This window comes from Apteryx rowi, unplaced genomic scaffold, assembly GCF_003343035.1.
Source record: "Apteryx rowi isolate R43461 unplaced genomic scaffold, aptRow1 scaffold_48, whole genome shotgun sequence".
NCBI lineage: Eukaryota > Metazoa > Chordata > Aves > Apterygiformes > Apterygidae > Apteryx > Apteryx rowi.
In genome coordinates, this window is record NW_020450738.1 from 931,591 (window position 1) to 956,552 (window position 24,962).

The 24,962-nt window shown below is 39.6% G+C and overlaps 1 protein-coding gene across 2 annotated transcripts in view; it reads right to left on the reverse strand.

The window, feature by feature from the left end:
- The window catches only part of PPP3CA (protein phosphatase 3 catalytic subunit alpha), a 159,629-nt gene that overhangs the window by 18,537 nt on the left and 116,130 nt on the right, over window positions 1-24,962 (reverse strand). For both annotated transcript variants that reach the window (XM_026078460.1, XM_026078461.1), the window contains exons 7-10: window positions 17,539-17,616; window positions 14,973-15,067; window positions 5,014-5,139; window positions 2,337-2,411 (exon numbers count right to left, since the gene is read on the reverse strand). In XM_026078460.1, coding sequence (XP_025934245.1) covers window positions 2,337-2,411; window positions 5,014-5,139; window positions 14,973-15,067; window positions 17,539-17,616 — 374 coding nt within the window. The remainder of the gene's footprint in view (window positions 1-2,336; window positions 2,412-5,013; window positions 5,140-14,972; window positions 15,068-17,538; window positions 17,617-24,962) is intronic.

Consider the following 24,962-nt stretch of genomic DNA (forward strand, 5'->3'; position numbering starts at 1 on the left):
ATTTAAATCAACTCTCAAATTTACTTTTATGCCTGAATCCTTCAATCTCTTCCACGCGTCCATCCACACACAGGCCTACTGCTTCCAGTGGGCGGGAGGCAGGAGGGCCCCCCCTGAGGACATTGCAGGATCAGTGCCATCAACTCCATTCGACAGCGATCAGTGGATTATCCAGGGACACAGACATGAATATATGCCAGATCTGGTTTTTAGCTACACCTTCCTGTGAATTTCCAATACCTTTCTTAACACAATGTTTTACACAGAGAAAGCGTTCATCCAGAAAAATCTGATAGTCAATTTAGGCCACAGTATTAAATATTACGGTACCAGGAATTGTTTAATTACTCCTCAGGTAGAAATTTTAACGCTGCTGGATAAAACTTGGCAGTCCAGACACGTGCGAGGCAAGAGGATTTCAGCTCGCCTTCCTGCTCCGGCACCTGCAGCGCTGCGAACCCCGTGCCGGGCAGAGTGCCCCAGGAAAGTCCCCGGCAGACAGCTGGTTCACGCTCCTCGCAGCACGCAGCCCGGAAGAGACACAGGAAATACGGAGACTTCTTACAGCTGCAGGGACTTGGTTTTTCAGACGCTGCAAGATTGTAGGCTACAGAAAGCTCATGTCCTGAAAGACCCCTGACGTCTCTTCATTTGTGACCATGAAAACATGCTGCTGTAACTGCCACATGGGAACGCCAACACTCACAGTAAAATTTGAAAAGAGGTCCAAAAGATTTGGCATTGGCCTATCCGTGCTCTATGTAGTGTCAATGAAAGTTTACAGTACAACTTTAAAAGAAAATATTAGGCCAAGGCTGAATTCATTTAAAAATCCTCCTCGTAAAACCTTTGCTTTGGCATTGAATTCAATGAGATTTCAGCCTGTGCTTAAGAGCTTTCTTGAGCCAGAGATTTTAAGCACATAGGTCTCTTGCTACTGTATTTAATTTGACATAGTTTTTACTCATTGTATGCCTCCATACTGTTTCACACACTGCTTTAATTACACAGTAGCTACTTATTTAAATTTCATGAGAAAAAATTGGGCACAGTATTCAAACAGGTGTTTTCTTCTCTGCACTGATTACTGGTTTCAATAAATTCAGTTTTTGTCCCTAGTCCTGCAAGGTAATTGTTCATGTCCACACTCCACAGCTGTGGCAGAACGGGGGACTTCCGTTTGCCTTTTCAGAGTAAATACAAAGCACTATAATCTATACTCTTCTTTCCCATCACAAAGAAAAAATCTGTGATACAGATCCTTTTATAAAGACTAAACATAAAGACTCTGAGAATTTTAATTATTAACTATTAATTACAATTTCATTAAATATTTATTTTTCTTAAAAGCTCTTCATTGTCCCTTTCTTTCATTTTACCCACAAACATGTTGAGATTATTTCCATTGGTTGCTTTGTGATGTTATGTTTTTCAAAATTCTTTTTTTAGCACTTTAATATTTCCTGCTCTTTCTCTCTTTTTTTTTTAATATATGCAGAAAACATTCATAGTAAGAACATTAGGAACGCATGGGATTTGCTCAGATCTGCTCAACTGAGAAGGAAGGTTCTGGAGAACTGCAATTTACTCTCTTATACAGTTGCAACAGAAAATAACGGCTAACAGAATAAATGTACTTCTGAGAAACCCCAGACCGCAGGATATAAAATATCCCATACCATGGAACCAACAGGTATGAGGTATGAGGTAACTTATCCTATAGATTCCAGACCAAGTGACAACACAAGTGACTTTCCTCTTTTTCTTTTTTTAAGCAGAAACAACATTCTTTGTGTTTGCATACATTGACTTTTTAATGCTTATATTGATTCTTAAAGACTTTAAAATACACAATTGCATTAAAAGAGTTTTCTGATTAATAAAATAATTCAAGTACTATTCTTCCAAATTGTGGCACCTACATTTTGGAAGTAGTGCTGCAGGAATGATAATTGCTCCAGATCAGATTATTTCATCGACTCAATGAAACTATCTATTGGCATCACTGGGATATTGTGCATAAAAGTCAACAGCTGACACCTTCAAGACAACACAACCCAGATCTCATGGAAGCAAATACATTTTCTTTAAAACCAAAATCAAAAAAAATGGACCAGGAAAAGATTTGTACTTTTGGCTGGGGTTAGAATGGGGCAAAAGTCACATTAATTCTTTCCAAAACATGCAGTAAGCAAATCCACTGGAGTCTAGCATAACAGTTGCTTTGAGCAGCCCAGAACTTAAATGGGATCCAGAGAATTATCCCAGGGTTAGTAAATAAACTTTTAAAGTAGTTTCAAGGCAAACAGTCTCAACCAAAGGCAGAAGGCTCTTACCATCAAAACCATCTTCCTCTGTCCCTAATTCATCATCTGAGCAGATGTTCAGCACATTTACCAGCATCTCTGTCACTGGAATGGGAAACAAATGCAAGATGTTGATACTAAGTTTCGCTGGTCTGTCAGAGAGCAAACTGTAGGTGTAGTAGTGTTAATGAAAACTCAGTATACAAATGGCAACCACTTTTTAAACAACGTGGACCTTATTTTATGCATGTAGTGATACAAGCTTGCATCGGAGGATCTTCTGTAGTTGATAAAAGGGCTGTTTGTATAGGTTTCAGTAACTAGTTGATCCAAAAATACCAAACACCACAACAAACTAACCTTAAAAAAAAAAAAAAAAAAAATAATAATAATAATAATGTGTTTATGATCTCTCTTTTTGCAACTGTCAGACAACTAGGTAACATTTTTCTCCCCCTAAACAAATTTTTGCTTTTCACTTAACCTGGAGAAGGAAGTGGTTAATAGAATTGACCACTCTCCTCTTCCTGCAGGGTTGATGTAGCATTTGAATTCCCTACATAGCAAATTAAAGGACTGACATTCCCATTGAAAAAGTTACAAGAGGGATCACAAAAATACCTTCATTTTCACTGAGGTTTTGCGTATTGTACTTTTAATTCAACAAAACCTTAACCCTTGTGAGGTGACTATAAATTGGCAGTGTCCCTTGAAATCCAGGACAAATAGTATTGATAGAAATGTCATTATTGGTATGTTCACAATATGTTCAGCTTGCTTGCTTTGCAACTTGTGCACTGAAGGGTCAGCCTCAGGCTACACCTGAACTGGTCCCAGCCCTTTTTGGAAAAGGCAACAGTGAGAAACTAACTGGAGAGCACACAGCGTGGAACAGCCAAAAACCCCCAAAAATCACAACCGAGGAAGTGGAATTTAGAGATCAAAAAAAGTCAGAGTTATGAGGTAAAATGTGAAATCATTAGCAGACAGATTAAAAACTTCACTACATCTACATGTAATAAGCATCATTAAAAGGGTTACCAAGCACATCTAAAATTGCAGCAGCTACACAGGCTGAAAGTTTAAATCAAATGGTTATTAAAATCTTCTTCTGTGACAAATATGATGGTCTGGCAAATTAGAAGGGTGGAACAAAACTATGTTTTTCCTAAATTAGTGAAGGATTTAATATTTTCCTCTGACAGTATTAGTGGAAAGACTTTCCACAGTAACAATGACCAGTGTAACTAACAGCTTCCTACCTTGGTTGGCCTTTGAGGGGAAAAATCTACAAAAAAAAGAAATAAATAAAAAGCCGTGTAGAGCATCAACCCTTATATCCATGAGTTTTATTTTGCAGAGAAAGAGAAAACATGGATTTCACCTCCTTCTCCCCCTTTCTGGGGCTTCAAAATTTCCAAACTATTGGCAAGGGTGACCACTGGGAAGTCACGAAAGAGAAAAAAATGGAAGTGTTCATGGTCTCAGAGGCTCGCTGAATCTTACTATGTGGTCTGCAGCCTCTCCTGAGAAGATTCCCTATGGAAACCTCTGGAAAACTATCGTTCAGAACCCCAACATGCTCAGAAAACTGGCCCATCCTAAAAAACTAGGCCTAAGAAAATGAAAGCCTGTTATCTGCTTCACAAAAGTCTACAAGCTGCATCAGCAGGGATTATGTAACATCTCCATTAGTGGAAACAGCTGTCTATTCTTTGTTAATCTGTATTTTACTGTCTGCCTGTTTTGTTCCCAGTGGCCTCAGGCTTCTCCTAGCATCTTTCCTAGTATGAAAGAGTAACTGAAAACAAAGCTGGTCATGACTGCAGGTAAGAGTCGCAGCTGGCTGTACTTTTAGTTGCCTATTAAGAGAGAACTGTTATTCAAAGCAGCTTTTAAGAGTTTGTTACAGTTATCTAGCAGTAATTGCTGTTACAGCAATATACTACAATGGATGGATCAAAGCAAGTTTCATCTCAAGCCTTAAATAAGATGACTTCAGGTTTAAACAACTTGCCATTATGTGTTCATTTAATATGTTAGACCACAGTGCTTTCACGCCTTTTGTGCGCTTGCCATTCATAGCATGGAGTTGTTTTCAGGCAACATCAAGAGCATTGTGTTGCAATAAGACATCAGTTATGTTCTTTAACTAGGGATGAGGCACCATATGCTCTGGGCGAAGAAGGGGTTGAGGAGCAGATTTTTCCTTCCTGTTGTCTCCCTAATCCTAGTAACAGCTAACCAGAGTGAGTCTTAGCCTCACCAGATCTGTATTTACTAGTGAAAAAGCAACACATCATCATCTAATCAAAATAGGTCAGCTGGATAAGGACATAACCTTGATGTAACAAAGTCTGATGGGATGTTCTTCAAGCAGTAAACAATATCTAAGAGAATACCGAAGAGCTTATAAATGAACAAATCACAAGAATTTTATTCAGTAAGTTTCATCTCTGGTCAGCAATGTCATAAACCTATTTCCACAGCAGAAACATGATACCATATCCTTGAAAGAGGGGAAATCATAAAAGATATGGGAAATGTGGTAATTGCTTGCCCCTCCAAGGCCTGTTTCTTCAGATTTATCCTCAAAAGCAAGTGATCTGTCTTCAAATTATTCTTGTCATTTCAGATAAACTGGGCCACGTATACAGTGACTAACAAACCATCTTGTAGTTTCTATGAGCAGAGCAAATTTACATACCTTTCTCACCCACAAACGGCAAGGACCAGGTAAACACATCCATGAAATTTGGAAGCCAGTACGGATGAGGGGAGCAGTTGAACTGTCTGATATTCATAACATTGTTCTCGTATTTCAATACTGCAGCTAAAAGGGAGGAAGGAAAGAAAACAAAAAGCTGTCAGCTACACACGTGTGACTCTCTCCCAGACCAGTAACATTCATAGTGTTCACAGCCTTCGGAGCTACACACCGGCCTTCAACCACTTGACCCAGCAGGAGCACTTGACTGCGAGTTATAATAGGAGACAGCCACAAGGAGGTCGCAAGCCACTTCCAGTCTGAAGGCTGTGTCACCTGCTTCCCCTGCTACTAAGATGCGTTGATAAGTGAATTAGTAACTCTCTGTCTGAGTAGACACACACATAGGATCTGGGATCCACCACCAGTGGGGAATAAGGCATGCTATCCACAGCCATCCATTTCACGTACTTATCCAAGTGCCTCACAACCACACGGTAGAGATAGCAAAGAAAACTGTTTATCGCTGAGTTTGATTGCTGCTCTTTCAATGAACATTTTCAACATAATTCATTCATCATAATGTAGTGCTGATGATACTTTCCTGTCGCATTATTCAATTCTACACACACTAGACTATGCTCCCTTTGGTATGAATGCATAATAATAGGATTCGTCTTGCACCATTTCAAATTCATATCATTCTTGTCAGAGTCTTCAACATAAACAAAAATAAGACTACATCTGCTAAAGGGGAGAAATACAGATATTTATGCCATAAATAAATTTATGCTTTTTAAAGCACCTGGGCAACTTCAGTGCTAAATTGTGCTAATGAACTTCTGGTGTTTATCTGAAATAGGATCTGATTAATATTGGAAAAACAGCTTGAAATTAACAGAACAAAATAAATCAAAGTATTATAAACCATATCAATAAGAAACAGCAATTTTTTCCTAGAAGAGACCATCGTTGTACTGAGGCCCAGTGCAGTTAACAACAGTAAGATGGAAGAGGGAAAGGCCGAGTGTGGTTTGGGTATAACTGAAAGGAGTGAGAGTGAAGGCAGGAGAGAAAAAGAAAATATTGATTTGGTTGAGGGGGGCAAAGTACTAATATTGGAAAATAATGTTGAAAATGTAGCAGATGACAAAAAATAACTTCTACAAAAAGCCTAGATAAACTGCCTTTATCAAAACTCACTTTCTAAAGCAGGAAGTTTGCCCAGCATTTCACAGCAAATCCAGACTTTTATGCACTTTCAAAAACTTTCATAGCAATAAGCGATTATTAGGGTGCTGTAGCTTAGTCAACCTTCAAGTCAGTTCCTTCAGACTGTCTGGGGAAAAAAAGAGAATGGGGATGGGTGCAGCAGCTTTTGGTATCGCAGGTCTGCTTGTTGGCTTTAAAATATATATATATTGAGGGAGAGCTTTCAATAATATGGACTTCTAACAAAAAGCATCCAGTGTCGGATTTCTGTTGTTTGTTTCGTGGGCTAACTGCCTCAGCTTAGGGAACAGTAGAGCTAACTCTCATCCTTTCCTTCTCCCTCACTTTGCTTGCAAGTCTTTCTGTGAAGAAACAGGTCATGTAAAATCTTAATAATGCAGTTAAAGACTCAATCATCATTTCTAACCTAATAAATATTTTATTTTACAGAATCTGTTTCCTGAAATTTAGGAATTTCTAGAATCATGCACATGCATGGCATAAATGTGGTGAATGTATATAAACAGAGCCATTTATGAAATAGAGGAGCAAATATTTCTTCACTCATGCAGAAAAAGGTAATTTTCAAATGACCACCTAAAACCAAAGACTCTCATTACTATCCCCAATGCAAAGACATAAAGGTTTTTAATAATGCAATTAGTAGAGACTGCAGACAAGATCTTTGACCAACATGGGACTGAGACAGCCAATATAACTGAAGTTTCCATCCACTGTAAAAAGTGTTGGTGCTTTACATTTTCATAAAAACAAACAAACAAACTAATGGAAAAAATAAGGGTGGATTTTCGGTCTTTAGAAGACAGCTAAATGAACTTTAGATGACGTTCACTGGTCAACTCACTATTAGCATTTACACATAGCTCCAAATATAATCCCAGCCCAGATGCTTAGTCTCATGCAGACGGTGATAGACACTGCATCATTTCGCTATGTTCTGCTTTTAATAACCCCATCTTGTAGCACATGCAATTCTAGTTCTGTAGCTGTAGATGAGCTGCCATCAAATAATTTTTACTCTGGAGATAATATACTTCATATATTGGAAGGCACGTATATAACTTTAAATAAGTAAGTTTCAATTTGCCTTTTCAAAGCCGTGAATAAACGTCCTGATGAAGTCTAGTAACCTGTGACCTTCAGAATGTTCCTCCTCAGCTTTAGTTAAATAAAAATGAATCAAAGCAGCAATACACACGATAATACCTTCATAAATGATGAAACAGTAAGAACTAAAAGTATGTCAGAGATACTATGCCAAAAGCATGCAGAGCTGAAGATGTGTCATGCTTTGTTTTCCCCTTTCCTCCCGCTGTCCCCATTGTCCCTCCCCAGTGAGAAACTTTGTTCCAGGAGCTTGTGATTCCTGAACAGTCACCACTGGCAAAGCGGTCGCACGACTGCATTACATCACAGTAACGTGTGAGCTCAGGGCCTCACAACGTTGCCTGGAGGAGATGAACAATTTCTTCTAATTACTTTTCCCTTTCCATTGATCAAAGCGTGTCAGCCAGAGAAATTGCTCTTTTAATGCACTTGATTGTTGCTTCCTAAAAAAATTTAAGAGGTTCCTAAGTCTCTTCCATTTTGTGCCAGGCGACAGTCTGGAGGTGACCTGGGAGTTTCTGAAGCCAGCTCTCTGATGCACACAGAAAATGGCTAGCTAACATTTGCATGATCTTTTGTCAGTCCGGCATCCTTCATTTTAATAAACCACAGTTGACTCTTGCCCATTCTAGTCACACAGTTGGCAGTGAGTCTGCTTTTCAGTAAAATAAAAAATGGCTAAATATTGCTGTTAGCAAAAATGAGAAAACTAGTGTCAATGGTCTTAATTTTTCCATCAGTGTTTGGCTGAAATTACCTAAGGCAGATCAAGATTCATTCTCTTTCTATACAGAGCCACAATTCAAAAAAAAAAAAAAAAAGTTTGCGGTTGCATAGTAAAAATTAATCAAAACCACATAAAAAGGACTACTTAATGGATGTGGAGATTCATTTAGAAGGACTAAAAAGCTGTATACAAGGTATTTCAGCTTCATCATGTTAGTGAGTTGAGATAGTTTCCCTTCCCATTGTTTCTTCAGTTCATCCATCAAGTTTGTTTTTAAATTTTGTGAAAATTCAATAAATCATTTTACAAGCAACTTTTAAAGCTGGTCTCTAAAAAAGCCTGAACTCTAAACAGAACAGTTGGAAAACATAAATTAAATGGCTTTAGATTTTCATTAAGGAAGGAAATTTATTTTGAGATTATCCTAAAAAATTTCACTCCACCTGATTAATTTACATACCTGAATATCTTGCAAAAGCAGCTCCCAACAACAGTATTTTAAGAACTATTCTCCTCTGTAAAAGGCCTGTACATCCCCCCACAGATGACCAAGAGCCACTTGAAAGAAAACAACGCTGCACAACAGAGCAGGGTAATAACGAGGACTAAAGTCTTCAAAGATAAACCTGCTCTTAAGAGAATAAAGTAAGGTATAGTAGTTACCAGTGTCACAAATACTTTCCTGAATTTGTAATTTAAGTTCTTTCTAATTTACAAATGCAATGTACGCTAAATATTTTTATTAGGTAACTAATCAAGTTGATACTTAACATTAAGCAAACTTGCTCTTGTTACGATTACCCAGTTCTGACTACTGCTTAAAAGCACACTATTTGATGAGGAAAAGAAGAAAACTGCACCTGGATCAAGAAGAAAACACTTCTCTGATATTTTAGCAGTTTATCTGAGGTTTTCTGGCACCTTGGTTTCTTCTGGTCATAGCTGTTTTATTCTCTGTTGGCTCTGGAAAGTTTGGGGGCTTCACCTCTGCCTCACTCCCTAGTCCACGTTAATCTGATGCTTCAGCTGCCCTGCAAGAGCAGGAATCTTTGGAAGGATACACGACCACACGCCACATGGCATCTCGCCGAGGAGACACAGAAAAGTGGAAGAGGTTCCTTTGATTAGGAAACTGGTAACTCGAGAAAATCTGAATCTCTCAAATGCTTCCAAGATCAGTTGCTTATTATTCCAGGCTGCAATCCCCATACTTTACTTTCCAAATCTATAGTCAGATAAATGCTAGCAGACCAAACGACCAGTCACAGTTTTATAGTCTATAATCACCAACCAGAGCAAGAATCTTATTTTATTATTCTTAACAGCCACACACATTTTAACCTAATTTTGGTACTCGCTGTTGTAAACGAGTTTTAGAAGCTAATGTTTTGTAAAGTGAAGATGTGCAGATATCCCAAATGACATTATACTTCTTTCTAATGCTAGTAAACTGAGCTATCAGATGCTGAAATTACATTAGAATGAAAAGAAACACTATAATGAAGCAGGCGAGGGGCATTCATACTGTTTAGCTTTAAGCATTTGACATTGGTATCTGAGGCAGGAAATACGGGGTGGTAATAAACATGCAAGTCAGAAACCACCTCTTTCCTTCAGCTACAGCTGGAGAAAGGTCTACCGTTCCTGGGGTCAATTCAGTTGCCCAAGTGTGAGCATCTAGTGCCATCTGAGCTGCCCTGGGGTATTGCACCCCCTTTGCCTCCTCCTGCTCCAGAGGGGCACGGGCCACCCGTAACTCCTGTGCTGCCTCTGCCAGCGCTCAGCAGAGGTCTCAGATCCCCCCGGCATCTCAAACAGCACTTCAACAGCCACCTACTGGAAGCTGAATTAAGCCCTTTAGCAAGGTGACCAACATTAAACTGCATTACCTATAGTTCAAAATTACACAAAGACGTTAAATAACTTATTTCAAGAACTGCTGTGTAATTTTTCAGTATAAATCAATAGACAGTATTTCCATCAAATGAAAAAAATTAATAAGCAGGGTTGAAATACTAGCCTCAGCATGTATATATTTTAGATAAACAACCTCAAAATAATTTTTAACAAACTGGTTAACTAATTTACATGTAAATTTTCAGAAAACTCATCCTGATTTTAGAAAATAAAAGCTGTACTCAGGAAAAGGTCTCAAATTCTTCACATGTAATGAAGAATTTCAATTTCTGATTTAATGCCAAATTAACTTCAGCATTAACTGTGCAATTGGGAACAGTGCTCTCTCCTCTAGCAGAGTTGCTAAGTAACCACAGTGGTTTTTGCCTGAGACAGGTCAGGGATAAGGCTTAGTAAAAATGCTTAAGGAGTTTAAATGTTATCAAAAGAAAAAATGACTTACTCTACAAGGTAATGATGTAAATAACAATACAAAAGTGGTGCCAATTACAGGAGGAAAATCACCCTTTAAAGAATTCTGAAGATGTTTATTTTTAGATGTACTATTGTGTCTTCAAAAGAAATAGTGGAATAGTGCTCCGGATTTTACCAACAGACCACAAAAATCACTTCTAGAAAACCTCTCTGGGTTGGCAATGAGATGGCCTAGATACGGTAACAGCTGCTCTTTAAAACCTTTTGTTTCCACGAGAAGGCCTCATTACAGCAGCGGTGATAAAGTGTTAAAGAAAACTGACAGGGCAAACAGAAGGTTACGCCGCTTTTCTTTCTCCCCAAGTGCTGCTGTTTCTCAAACATCATCCCTGTACCAGACATATGCACTTGGTTTAGTTTCCTTCTAGCTATGTTACACTGCCTTTTTCCAACACAAAAATAATTGTCCTGTTAGATCTGTTTGGATTAGGTATTTCTCTTAACATGTGTCTATGGTGTACCACAAGCTTAAATTTTCTAAGCATGCCATTGATACAACTACTTATCTGCTATGTTAATGAGTTGTACCAATGTACAGCTTCTTTTGATTTTTCTAGAATTGCACATCCCCCTGCATATTTTCTTTGCTGCTTTTCCTTCATCATCTGCTTTTCCTTTCAGCAGCACCCCATGCACTTTGAAGAATGGTGGAGGAGACCTCACATCATTTTTTTCAATAGCTCCAGATTCTCTGGTGGTTATCTCACCGCTGTGAACCTTAATCTTTTAAAAATGTTCAAAAGATAATAGTCTGTCTTCAGACAGCTAGTTAAAATTGTTCACTCAGCCACAAAGCATGAACATACTGAAGTGACAGCCAGACACTAAAATATTAAGTATTGCCAATAAGTCACAAATGCAATTGTCTGCCGCTGCAGCACTTCTGTAAAATTTCTCGCTTTATTTTTTGTTGAGGCCTGAACAATATTACAACATGTCCTAATTAAGACATTAAAAGATACTAAAATTTGAAATATTGGAATGAAAGTTTAAACATTGTACAAGGCCAACACATCACAGAATACAGTAATTTTTGGCACCTGTTTGCTGCTGTAGAGACTTTCTCATGCCAATGGGCACACGAGAAGCCACGGTTAAACGTGCGCTTACTTATGCCACTTGCTCAGAACTGCCGGATCGGCACAGCCCTCCTCACAGGCCTCACAGTTGCAATCAGCTGTCACAGTCAAAGCTGCACTGGTTTTCTTGCATGAGGATTTTTGATCCTCTCCAGGAATAGTCTTGGAAAACCAGCAATGTACCAGTGTTTCTTGCAACAAGTTTTAATAGTCTTAAACTATATTTTCATTATACCTTTTAATAATATAAAAGAGAGCGCAAAGTTTGAGAAAGCTACAAAAACACTGAAGAGCGCCTCGGAAGTCAACAGAAATACATGTATAAATCCCTCCCCTTCAGCAGTGCCTGGCACTAGGATGGATATGGAGGGCGCTCGCAACAACAGCAGCGGAGGAGGACAGCCTGGGGAAGAGGCAGGCACTAGGCTCCCAGTATCTAGGCAGTTTCTGAGTCTTTGAATCACCCCCTAACAAAGTCTCTTTCTGTCTCCATTAACTGCAAAAGGGAACCCCTGCCACTAACCTCCTAAGTCAAAAACCTGACTTTGGCACCCACAGTTGCGTGGCTCTGGGGGCTGGGGTTGTGGCAGGACCAGGAGCCACATGACAGAGGAATTACTCGCAGAGCCGCCAAGACACCGTGGCCAGTAACCAAAAGGATACAGAAAACCGCCTTCAGTGCCAGAATCCAGCAGAGTGCATCCAAGAGAGATTTCCATGTCAGAGCAGTACTGTGCGACAGCATACGCAAAGGGTCCATAACAGCATTATTAACAGCAGATACGCTGAACGTGAGCTTGTTTGGGTCCTTTATCTTCAGCTACTCCTGCCAAATCTCTTTCTGCTCTAGGGAAGTTCGCTCTCTCCTGCTCTTTGAGTAAATACCTGATTCCAGTGACTCCTCTCCAGCTGGGACTGAATAAACCCTTCTCAAAGCTGGCTACCAAGCCCAGGCCTTCTGAAATGCTTTGTAGAAGTAAAGAAGTATGACTGCTTTAGTAGGTATGAAAACTAATCCACCTGGTACAGAAAATGAGTATTCCTAGCTTCTTTCTGCTTTTTAAACAGCAACACATTTAAAAATGACCTTGGAACACTACTCCCCTCCCTGGGAGATGGAGCCTCTCATGAATTTATGCAGTGCGATTTTATTAGCCAAGTGACAACCAGAAGCATACTAAGAATGTATAGCAGAAATGAAAGGCACTTACTAGCAGCAGAGTAACTCTCTTTCCAAGGACTTTTACTTATAGCAACCAAAAAACCTGAATGATTTGGTTTAAAATCAATCAGATTGTGTGCCAACACCTAGTGAGTCAGCTAGAACAACTTTCCTGTAACATTTCAGTATGGACAAGCTTTCCTTCACCTCCTGAAATCAATCAGTCCAAAGCTTTGCACTCTAATTTATCTGCTGCAGATCAAGGAAGCCAACAAGCAGCCATTTTTTGACTGATTTAGGATGATGGTGTTTTTCTTCCTTGAACAGGGAAACAAGCAGCCAATCGCTATTGAGATGAAGATGCATGAGCAACGTGGCGTGAAAGAAGATGCATGATCTACTTTAAATGCCAAAAGCCAGTGCTATCAGTCTCATGAAACAAGGCAACAAAAATCCTAACGGGAGGAAAGGAGCCAGTTAAACTGAACAGAAGTGCATTACAAAGCCACTAAAGGTCAGCCTCTAAATTTTCAAAAAGTCTTATTTTAAAGAGAGTGGCCCAATGGTGCTGATCTCGCACCAGTGCTTATTTGCCTTAGCTCTCTCGGACCAGGTATCCTCAGGAGCGCACCCGAACTTTGACTGTCACTGCACCTAATCAGCACCTCTCAGAAGCCAGCGCAGAGTCCTTCAGCAGAAAAGACTTTTCCCCCAGGTTTGAGACCTATTTGTCACAGCTGAGAATCATGAAACAAGTAAAATGACTCTGTTCTGAAACAGCCATAACAAAGGCATTTCTGTTTGCTGCCTAAACTTTGTGGGTTGAAATTCAACATCTTGAATTTTATAAATCAACATGGATTTGTATCTAATCTTTGTCTCCACAACAAAAACCCGTGTTGTTAACCCTGTGGCTTTGTGTGCGTAAAACTGCCACAATGTATTAAGAGATGTTAAAATGCTGCTCTAAGTCACGTTACTTGCACAGACATTTCATTGGCCTATGCTCTACCCGAAACAGCTAACTCAGAAACTAAACACATTTTTCCACCAAGAGCAATGATGCTGCCAAGAAAATTAACACATTCCTTGTTTCATCCTACTCTTTTGGGGTTGCTAGCATAGCCCCTATATTATTTACTTTTATAAAAACAGCTACTGACAGCTCTGCTTGGATGTTTTTTGCAGAATCGTTTTATTAATTTTTCCACAAGTTAATATGCATTTTGAGAACACCAACATGTACTGAACCTGTTATCTAACTGTGAACTGCTTCCTTCCCCCACAGTTTTCTGCACAGCAGCTTTTAGATTAGAAGTTTTATAATATAAAATGATGCCTGAAGAAGCTTCCTTTTGCAAGTTTCCAACAAAACGCTAACTTCCTCTGCAGGCAAGTATCAAAATTAAAAATGTCTCCACTCAGGAAAGATTGATCACTTTGCAGTGAGGCTACTTGCAATACTATCACTGGGGAAAAAACACTTTTTTCTCACTGCTGTTCACAAATTACATTAGCTTTACTGGGAGTAGGAGAAAGTAAAGATTACTGCTCATTTCAACATATAGGAGGACAGGTTTATTAGAATGCTTTATTTTTAGAACCATGATTTTTCTCCAGTTCATTAGAGAACATTTCAGTGAACGCAGCACTGAACTCAGAGAAGCGCCGCACACACTTGTATTCAGCTGAGTCTTTACAGAGTGACCAGTTACTGCTCATTTGTGACGTAACCTTTTTTTTTTTCTGGCTAATGCTGTTTTACTGCCTACATAATAGTTTTCAAATGACTAATAAGCAAACTATAAAGGAACTCGGACAGTATGGATTCAATTCCATATCCACTGATGATCTGGCAAGTTTCTTAGCTGGCTAGAGTGTTTGCCCATAGAAAGCCCCATTAATTTTTTTGGAAAGGAGCAAAGGGACAAATCATTAATTAAAAGGAACAGTTTTCAACCACAACATTTCATAAAATACTTCTTTCTGTTAATAGAGCTGTTTTCAGTTTTGCTTCCTGTATTTAATAACTTGCAGTCAAAATTCAGAAATATCCTAGGGCATATTAGAATCTACAGTTATATTCAAAGGCATACATCTGCCTGTAATAAATTTGATTAGATTTGTATTATGTAATAAACTGAATGGGCACGAACTAATAAATAGGGTAAGAGAAAGGAGAGAAAAAGAAAAACAATGTAATGCACTTGAGTAAAGAGATGTTCAGTCTGCTATATATTAACAGAATATTAAATCTTACCTTTGTTATTGTATACATCTAGATAGTTTGGTGCTGAAAAAATTGTGATTAGTGAAGGGAAGCCTGTTGTTTGGCTTTTCCTGTACATACGATACCTAGAGGAAAGAGAAGTTGTTATTGTCTGGTGTTGTATGCGCATTTGTCACTGACCAAATATATGGCAAAAAACCCTAGTAAATTACTTCACTGGCTTTTAGAAACACCACAGCAGAAAAGCACGCGTATACACTTTTTAAGGTCACAGAAACAATATTTCCTGTAGATTTACCCTTTAGCTCCACTTGGGACAGCTAAGGACGCACACCATATGCGAAAGGTGTGTCTCCACTTGCAGTTCAGCGTGCCGGAGGTTCTTTTTGCTACAGATTTGCTCAGTGTCCATCCCTGGAGTCTGGTGGCAGGGACCCTGTGGGGCTGAGGCTGAAGGTGAGCACCAGCACCCCATCTGAAGCACCCCATGCGCCAGAGAGATGCAGAAGCGAAGCGCATCTCCTCCATGATCCTCCAGCTGCTTGTGCTCTCTGCACATGCAAGTGATGGCTAGGCCATGGGAGATGGCAGTGGAGCAATCTGCTTCTCGCTGCCTTATGTACGGATGCGTTATGCATGCCTAGGACTGGCAACTAGCAAAAAGGTTCATTGCTGGTAAACACAGTGTGGGCATATGGTCCTAGGGCCATAACAAATCACACCTGATCAAACCCTGGCCTTCCTTTTTCTGTGCTGCACCAGTTGCTAACTTAGACTTAGTCTAAAAGTATTCTGCTTAAACAAATTGTAATTTTTTTTATCAGTGAACCAAGTATGTAGGCTTCTGATTGCTGAGGCTTAAGCATAGGAAGCTGAAGGAACAGGAATAGTGCACATTTCAGGGAAAAGCCAGGCTCCAGGGGCCTCTCTGAGAGTTGATTAACCACTGACTCTGAGGGCTCAAGACTCTGGGCTCCATCCTTTGACTGGAGACTGCTTCTCCAGATATGGTTTATGGAGAAATAAAAAGCAAAAAAACCCAAACCGTAAAACAGTCTCCTTAGGAAGTAAATGAAATACAGAATATCCTGGGAGAGGAACATTTTCCATGAGGCCCGCCTCCTAATTCACTCTTAATCTGCAAAACTTAATACTCTATATGCATCCAACTACAAATGTAATCATTCAGCCTTCAAACAAAATATTTACTTTTTCCTTTTTTGTGGGAAAAGGAAAGTATGAGATGCAGAGGCGAAAAGAGAGGGTCAAGTATTTCAGTGCTATGTCTAATCAAATTCAGTCTATTAACCAGCTTGCTAATTGCATATTTTCATTACCTAACCTTGCTGCCTTATGAAAAATTAAAGGCTTCCTGGCCCAACAGGGCAAAATATAATCAATCAAGCATTATATATGCAGATAACTGGAAGCAAACTAGCCAAATAGTACTTTTGTCTTACTAAGATACAAGTAACACCAAAATCTACTCTTTAGTCTTCAGCTACCAGAGACTGAAGAATTTGGCAACCATCTACAGTTCTTGTACTGAAACCATTGCAGTCTCAATGCAATCTCTTCTTCAGAATTTTACTTTTCACCCTCTTTTTGGAAAGCAATACAATAAAAATGAAATTTCATTACCCTTGGGTATTTCATGCCAGTTATTTTTGGCAGACTAATAGCTTGCTTTTAATTGCATTGAGGTTTTTAAGCATGTGATAATTCAAACATTCAAAATAGCTTTTATATGCATACTGAATACCCATCTCATTCCTACAATCTTGTTACTTTATCTTTTATTACTATTCAGATTGGGTAAAGTTTCTGCCTCCAAGTAAACACATTAAGAAGATATGCAAAGCTATTTGTTCAAATACCAGTCCTTCACTAAAATCTCACAAGTGTGATGCATTTCAATGAATAAATACTTTTTAAAAGTGGCATAAAAAATGCTAGTTTTTCTCTGGCAAGAGTTACATGACTGAACCATTAACAAAACTGGATGATTGACCAGGATCACGTTTGCACACAATCTCTTAAACTCCTTCAATGCATTACTGATAATCCAGCATAAAATCATTTTTGACCATTTGGGATTCCAGCAGTTTGTTGTCTTGATAAACCATAAAACCAGTGTGCTCAGAGTTTCAGTTAGGTGTGAAAGACTGGAAGAGATGACAGTTCTGGCCTTCATGAGCCAAATCACTTCCTGAGAGTCATGGCAATCAGCGTGTCAGACTTCAGTCTCGGGGGCATTTGCAAAACTCCTTTTTTTGGGCTGAATTTGCTTCCCCTTGTCAGTTTGGCATCCAAATCACTTTTGGTCATTTTATGCCACGTAAATCACCAAGGCCAAGTAAGTGGGATATACAGAGATTCAGTAAGCCCTGTAACTTAGCAATAATCATGTAAAAGACTGTGCCTTCTAATGCCAGTGCATGATTTTTAAAACCAGTAATAAAAAGTGATAGCTGCTGCAACTTATTTTTAAGTTTCCCAATTCATTTTTACTTGGTTGTTCTTTCCTTGTTCTATTTGACACCAAGGAAGCATTATTTGTTACTAGTGCCGCCTCTCCCTCACCATACTCACTTACCCAGCATCCTGGGCTTCATGAGCTCGGAGTATAGATAACAAGTTATTGTGCTGTAGGAATTCACATACAGCAGGGTAACTGTTGGAAGAAAATAATAGCACCTGTTACAGCATTATCACAAGCACCACATTTAACTCCAGCTTTCAAAAATGTTTCAACCAACATGCATCATTCATGAAGTCAGCCCTGATCTGCAGGCAGATTTCAGCAGAGCCAGCACTAGAAGCAGCACTTTTTTCCCACACTCCCTCCGCCCCCTTTGTAGGGTGGAGAGGTACACTGAAAGTTGCAATTTGTTACGTAACAACAGTCGCCTTACTGCTTGTTAGAAAGAAAGTCAATTATTTTATTATACTTTAAGATTCAACATGCTCGTAAGAAGAAAAATGCAATACAATGGTTGGATGCAACAAAAAACCTTTTCGCCCACTGGCTATAGTATGCACACGCTGCTTATGGAGACCAGATAACATGGTGGAGTGTGAAAAGAGACGGAGAGAGACAGAAAGAAGAAAGGTGAACCAGTCTGCAGACTGGAGATGTTTAATCTTCTGAACTGCAGCTCTTTGGTAAACAGGAATTAGCTTTCCTCTTGGCTGCTTCAGAAGTGAATTCTATGACTTCTGAAGCCCTGAAAATGTGCCCATTGAATACTCCTTTATATGGTATGTTCTCCTGCACTAAAGAAAAAAAAAACATTAAAAGAAAATGGTACGATTTCCTCAACTCCACCTATTCCACATGACCAGTATTGCTTCCCAAGGGAACGGAGCCCTTTGTTACCACCTCGGCCCTGTGAAACCCATGCTTGCTGTTAAAGACACAGAGCATGTATGAAAAAACACATGCAACAGAAACAAAACATAATATAACCTGTATGCAGTTTTGAAAACACAATTTTAAAGTGTGAAATATTAAGTTTTTTGAGAAAAATTATTTGAAGTGATACCTAAATGCAGGTTACAAAACTGAAAATGCCTCCATTTTGCTGCTTTATTAAAAAAAAGTGTTTTTTTGGCAGGGAGAGGGGAAGAAGAGGGACGTTAATGACTGTTTTCTCCTTGCTTTTGAACCACTGATGACTTTCCATGTCTGTATTCAATGACAAAAAGCATGACGGCCATCTATCACTTCAATACAGGAAGTAAAACATCTCATATCATTAGTAGTTTAATACAGAACTGAAGAAAGCCAAAAATTCCTGGCTTCCCTTCCAAAACCCAACTGCAGCAAGAGCAAAATAGGACTAAGAATAAGCATGCAAAATGGTAGAGGACACATGGTGCTGGAACAAAAAGTCTTCACGGACCTGACAAAACCTTACCAGGCTCCTTAAACACCCAGAAGGAGTGTGAACAGATGACACCTAGAGGCTCTTCCCTTTCTTCTTCAGGTCAGTTCTATACAGCTTGTTTTGTTTTATGCGGATTTATTTCCATGATCCTTCATGAGGGCAGAAGAGGCGACACCCCTACGATGCAGCGGGCGGCCTCATTCCAAGGGCCTGCAGCCTGGTGACCCTGCCTTTGAAAGGCGCTGCCGAATTGCACGTTCCTCACTGGCAAAGATGCAGCACAATATTGGTTCCATTCTCACAGAACCTTGAATAAGTCGCATTTAAAATGTTACGTGCAGGCAGAAACCAGGTTTTAGAGCCTCCTGCCAATTGTTTGTTTTTTAATTTGGACATGGCAAGCCGCACTGTTTTTATTGTAAAGCTAATGTCCCTGATCAGGTTGTCAGACATACACATCAACATACAGCAAAAGGTTAACACAGAGTCTCCAAATCAGCCACAGATCAACTAAACAGTTCGGAAGATCTGCAAAGCCAGGTAGGCTCAGATCTGCAACTTCATCTGCAGCAGGAAGCTACTGCCTTCCCCTGACCTCAGCGAAACTCCTCTGGCACCAGCAGAGGAGCCATTTGCAGAATTAGGGCCAGAGCCTCCTTCATCTGCCCATTATCGTAAATACCGTGCGGTAGGAGGAAGAGTTGAAACAAGTTTGCTATCCCAGCAGAAGAGAGTCTCGTGGAAACTATTCCTTTCTGTCTCTGTCTCTCTGCCTCTCTGAGGCTTGGTGATTATAGCAGACACTAGCATCTTCAGTGAATCCTTATGGCATATTTACGTAGCCATCTGAATTTACTTTCAGTATCAGAAGTTGCCTGCAAATCAGTAGCACGACAAGCAGGCAGGGCAGAGAAGAGAAGTTTGATATTACGGTCTTGTGCTGCCCTGTCTGATTGCAGCTGACCTCCAGCTTCAAAGCTGTGAAGCCAGAAACACTCTCACAAAAAAGTTGACACACTTTCAAAGTAGAAAAGATACATTCCAGAAGTTACTGCTTACACTTTTGTTTGTTTTAATAACAAAGCTAGAAAGATACCTTGGTTAAGTTACTTAGAATTCTACCATACATGTCACCTTCATTTTGCAATTATCTTTACTCTATTTTTTGCTGGGTTCTATACTTATGGCAAAGGCACACTGGAGGCTTATCGTGCGAAATAGGCTGAAGCTGGTTGGAGATGAACTCCAAAATGTTCTCTCATTCATCAAAACCAGCCAGCAGACAGACAACCTAGAAATTCCAAGTCTCCAGGAAGAAATATGCTAATTATTTGATCTTCAAACTGCTAGGATTGCTTCACGAGATTTCAGTCTGGTTTTGGTAGCACTTGTCTAATTTCTTTCTCAGCAGGCATGCAGGAAAGAAAGAAAGGGAATAAATTCACTAGCAACTCGGCATGCTTTTGGAGGCAATTCTTTGCACACTTCTATTTTTGCAAAAGAAACTTCTCTTCACCACAAATCTTAGCATGTTGTAACATTCTCAAAAACTGCACGTCTTTACTGACAGCCTCTATGTCTTAGTGCAGAAGTAACACAATTCTGTGAGGAAATAATTTTTAAAAGATGCAAAGAAACTCCTAATGTACCAATGATATTTTGTGAAACTATTACTTATTTCAAGAATTGGTTGCAAACTAATTCAGAATTTCTAGGAAACTAAGTATTTTAGGCCCTTCAGGTCCACTGCATCCTGGCTTAGCTACTAAGTACGTTGTTTTAAAGACAAATTTTATTTATACAGCACTTCGGACACAAATAATAGGAGTCAGATTCTACCACCTTCACCAACAAGAACTGGTACTTTGATAAATAAGAAGGCCGATAAATTGTATTAACATTTAAAATAGATTAATGCACTGCATTTTTTTTTTATTTATAGCAAACTAATTATTATAATTATTTAGCAGGGTACACACCATAGTATATTTCAAATCTTTCAGTAATGCTAGGAAAAACATTGAAAACATAGATTAAGGTGCTTATTAAATCTATTTGAATACTTTTGGTGGCATATTAATGCCATAGCCTGCTAAGTATTTATGTTTCATCCCCACCACAATCAGTGGCTGTGTAAGGACTCAATCATTGGATACTTTGTTGTCTTTTATGCATCTATGTCTTACCAAAATAAATGTAAACCCAAGTGTTTGCAATGCTTAAGCACTCTAGAACACCTATGTGTTTTAGAATATATATTGTACTATATGTATATTTACATATATTTATAATTATGCATTTATTTTATAACATAAAATATACCTATTGATAAATTTTATATACATAATTTTTTCCAGTATATGCTATAACTTTACTTGCACTGGTAGTTATTACTGAAAACTGGGCTGTTGATTTTCCTTATTAGGCCTTGCAAAACTTTTTACAGAGGAAAGCAAGCATATTGAAATTGCCAAAGCTGAACTTCCAGAATAGTTACCAGATGAAAAAAAAAAACGGAATTTGATCATCAGCCCTGGCACCCCTCTCTTCTCAAGGAAGGCAACCAAACAGGACGCACCTCAGGGAGCAACGGTGCAAAGGGGCACCTGAGGCCGGGGCGGCGGAGGGGCTGGTTTGGCATGGGCAGAGCCACGCTTCCCGCTGAGCGCGGCCCGGCCCCGTGATCCGCGGCTGCACCGTACCCGGCGGGCACACCGGCCCCTCGGCCCAGAGGCAGCGTGGCCATCGCTAACGCGGTGCAAAGCTGGTCACACAGCCACCCACTTCGCTCCTTGCCTTCCCGCCCTCCCAACCAGGCTGCCGCAGCGCGTGCCGCATTGCCAGCCCGGGCACAGGTGCGGGTAACACCGCTTTCCTGGGTTTGAAGTCCAGGATGTTGCATAGAGATGCTACAATTCCCTCATTTCATTGCTGGGCAACTGGAGAGCGACAATCAAAGTGCACTGGTGACAAATGAGGTACTTCAGAGCAGTGCTGCAAATTCACCTGATGGCTGGGGAAAGAGCGGAATGCATCCCGCATTAACATCCATTCACCCTGTTATTTCCCACTATTGATTCACCCTCTCCCAGAGTTCAGATAATGAAACAACCAGAAAGGTTTAACGAAGGAGCAATAAGGTGATGAGAAAGACAAAAAGGCGCCTCCATAATCGCTTCTGTGCCAGTTGTGCAGCATGGCACGCTCACAGCGCGCCCATAACAGGCAAACTGGCCGAGTCTCTGAAGCTGGAAGCATAACTCACACATAGGCATTGCACTGTGGGACTGTTTGTATTGTCAAAGATCGTGGTAAGAGCACACACTGTTTTGGAGTATCTAGGGACAAGATGCAATCATGCAGTAACAGAGAGAGCAAAACTACTTAAGTAAAAACTATTGCTAAATATACAGACCAAATTTAAAAAAATCTCAACCAAACATTACACAGAAGACCTGCTGTCCCAGACCTGATTTCCTGGACCACGTTCCAAGTCCTCCTGCAACCACTTAACAGCCCCATCAGTTTCTTACTTTATGCATGAAAGACATGAAAATTTCAGGAAAAAAATTAGCACAAAACCTAACGCATCATCTTCCTCCAGTTTCCACAGGCGCAATGTTACTGCTTGCTTCCAAGACTTCCGGACATTTCGGAGCTGAACAGTCACTCACAGCTAGAGGCTACAAGCCCTCTGGAAGGGTCCGTTGCTGGTTTCGGGCACAACCAGTCTATTGCACGCTCTCAGGCTCAGGTTTGGTGTTTGGAATCATCTGAAAAGATTGCCATTATAAAATGGCTTAAAGTCCCAAATCGTGTGCCGTATGGCTTTGGCAACTGCAGTGATCTCAGATGCTGACAGGCTGCCATTCAAACCACTGGCAAATGAGAACTCATTTGCATACATTTCTTTTCATAATTAATTGTGACTAAATGTAGACTTATGGTACATTTTGTTTAGGAATTTTTACATTAACTTCTAAAAACTGTGGTTTATAATGAAAAATCTGACAGACAGTTGATTATGTTCATTATCAGTGCAGCTGTTCAAAATGTCTGGCCTATTACATTTTTTTCCATAGTATTCTTTTCGTCCAGTGTTAAGTACTGCATTGAAAGAAGTTATAATGAAGTGGTAAAAATGCTTCCAAATAGACATGATAGGTTCTTCTTTCCATTTGAAAGGTAAGTAAAAATGTTCTTCTTCTATTTTTTTTTTTAATAATTCCTTGACTTAATTTTCTTATTCTTCACAAATTCAAAGAAAATAGACTTCTATGAGCAGAATTTGGCTCTTTTTCAGATTCTGTGGGCTCCATTACTTAGAACGACAGAGTTGTCAAATAGCGTTCCAAGCATTTACAAAAACTCTGGCTGCCATCTTTTCTGAGAAAACACGCTTTTTTTCTAAGTGAATAAACTGGCAACCGTAAGGAACGAGTACTCGTATTACCCAGACCACTACCCTGTAAGTACTTTATCTGGACATTTTAGTTCCAAAAAGGCAAGATAACTCCAATTTTTTCCTTTAGCTACTTGTGAAGCAGGGGCTGGGGAGAAGCAAAATTTTCAGCTATATACAACTGTCACATATGCCATACAACTGTGACAATACATCAGTTTGCTCCTCTCCAAATGCAATTTCATATTAGACAGGTGACTCTAATCATGCTCCCTTTCTCTTTCTGAATATTCTACAACAATCTGGAGAGGAAAACCCAGAGGAATAAAAAGAGAAACCCCAAAGCTCTGGTCCTTGGGAGGGCAGGATCTCTCCAAGCCCTCCAGGTAAAGCAACAGGAAGTCATACAAGACTTGAAGATCTTGGCAAAAGTTATTAGAGAGCAATTTTTGCACAAAAGAACTTCAGCTTGGACAAATTGGTCCTTTCTAATCAAAGTTGCCATCTTGTCAGCAAACTCCCAACCAGTTTTCATAATTGCTCCCCTTCCAGAAACATTCCCCTCCTTGCCTCGCTTTGCAAAGCCCAGATTGCAAATCAGCCAAAAATAAAACAGTTGGCCAAGAGGGAAAACAAACAAACAAGAAGCCCCCACACAACAGGCCGTTCCAGAAGGGCCTCGCCTGCTGCCTGCACTTCATGTGTCATGCTGAATCACAGCGGAGCAGTGACTCACTGAGACAACAAAATACCCCGCTGAGAAGCAAGAGAGATGTTATTCTCCATGGAATATGTGATTATGATACTCCCTGCTTTAGCACCCTTTTTTGATTGAAATTCTCCTCATACACATTTTTACAAATACTGAGCTATATTTTGCATGATCACTAAGTTTTGAAGAGAAAAACAATACATTGTTAAAATTAAGTAAAATTGGTCTTCCAGCAATAACTGGAAAAACTGGAGCCCACAGCAAACACACTCAGTTGTATACATTTTTTGCCTGCTGCTGGCTTTTCAGTTTTGCCAAGGAACACCCAGTCCTCCTCACAGGAACACGTGTGTGTGTACGTAAAAAAACATATATGAGAGTAGGCAAAGATAAGTTCTCAATAATAAATCTCAATAAAAGCGTTGACTAACACTGACAAACCTAAACTATTTTGAAAATTAACAATTCTATATAATATATTCTCTAAACAAAGTTTATTTTGCATCTAAAAGTGTATCTACACCTCAAGACAACCCCAGCATGAGCACAGGCACCTTTGTGAGCATGAGTCTTCCTTCGTTCCGCATTTATACAATACCTTGAAGGCCCTAACTTCCTGAACCCTTTCAAAACTACCAAAATACATAACAGCTTCTGTCTCAGCCTCTTGTAGATCTCACAAACTTAGGATGCATGATCCTACACTCGAAGAGCCTGGTGATCTCCAGCTCCGGCATGGCCAGGTACAGATCAATTAGCTATTAGGTCCAATTTAAAGGTTTCAGCCAAGCACAACTAGAGTCATCAGCTAGCTCCACAATTAGGGGAAAAGTGAGCATCGAGCAAAACCCCCTGACATGGACAAGGCAGAAAACATGAGTCTCATACATTTGATAACTACATCGTAAATATATTTTGAAATGTTTACATCACCAAATTAAAAAAAAGTTATCTACACATTGCTTTTCTAGAAAGTAAGAAGAAATGACAAAAACCAACCAGTTATTTTTTCCCCA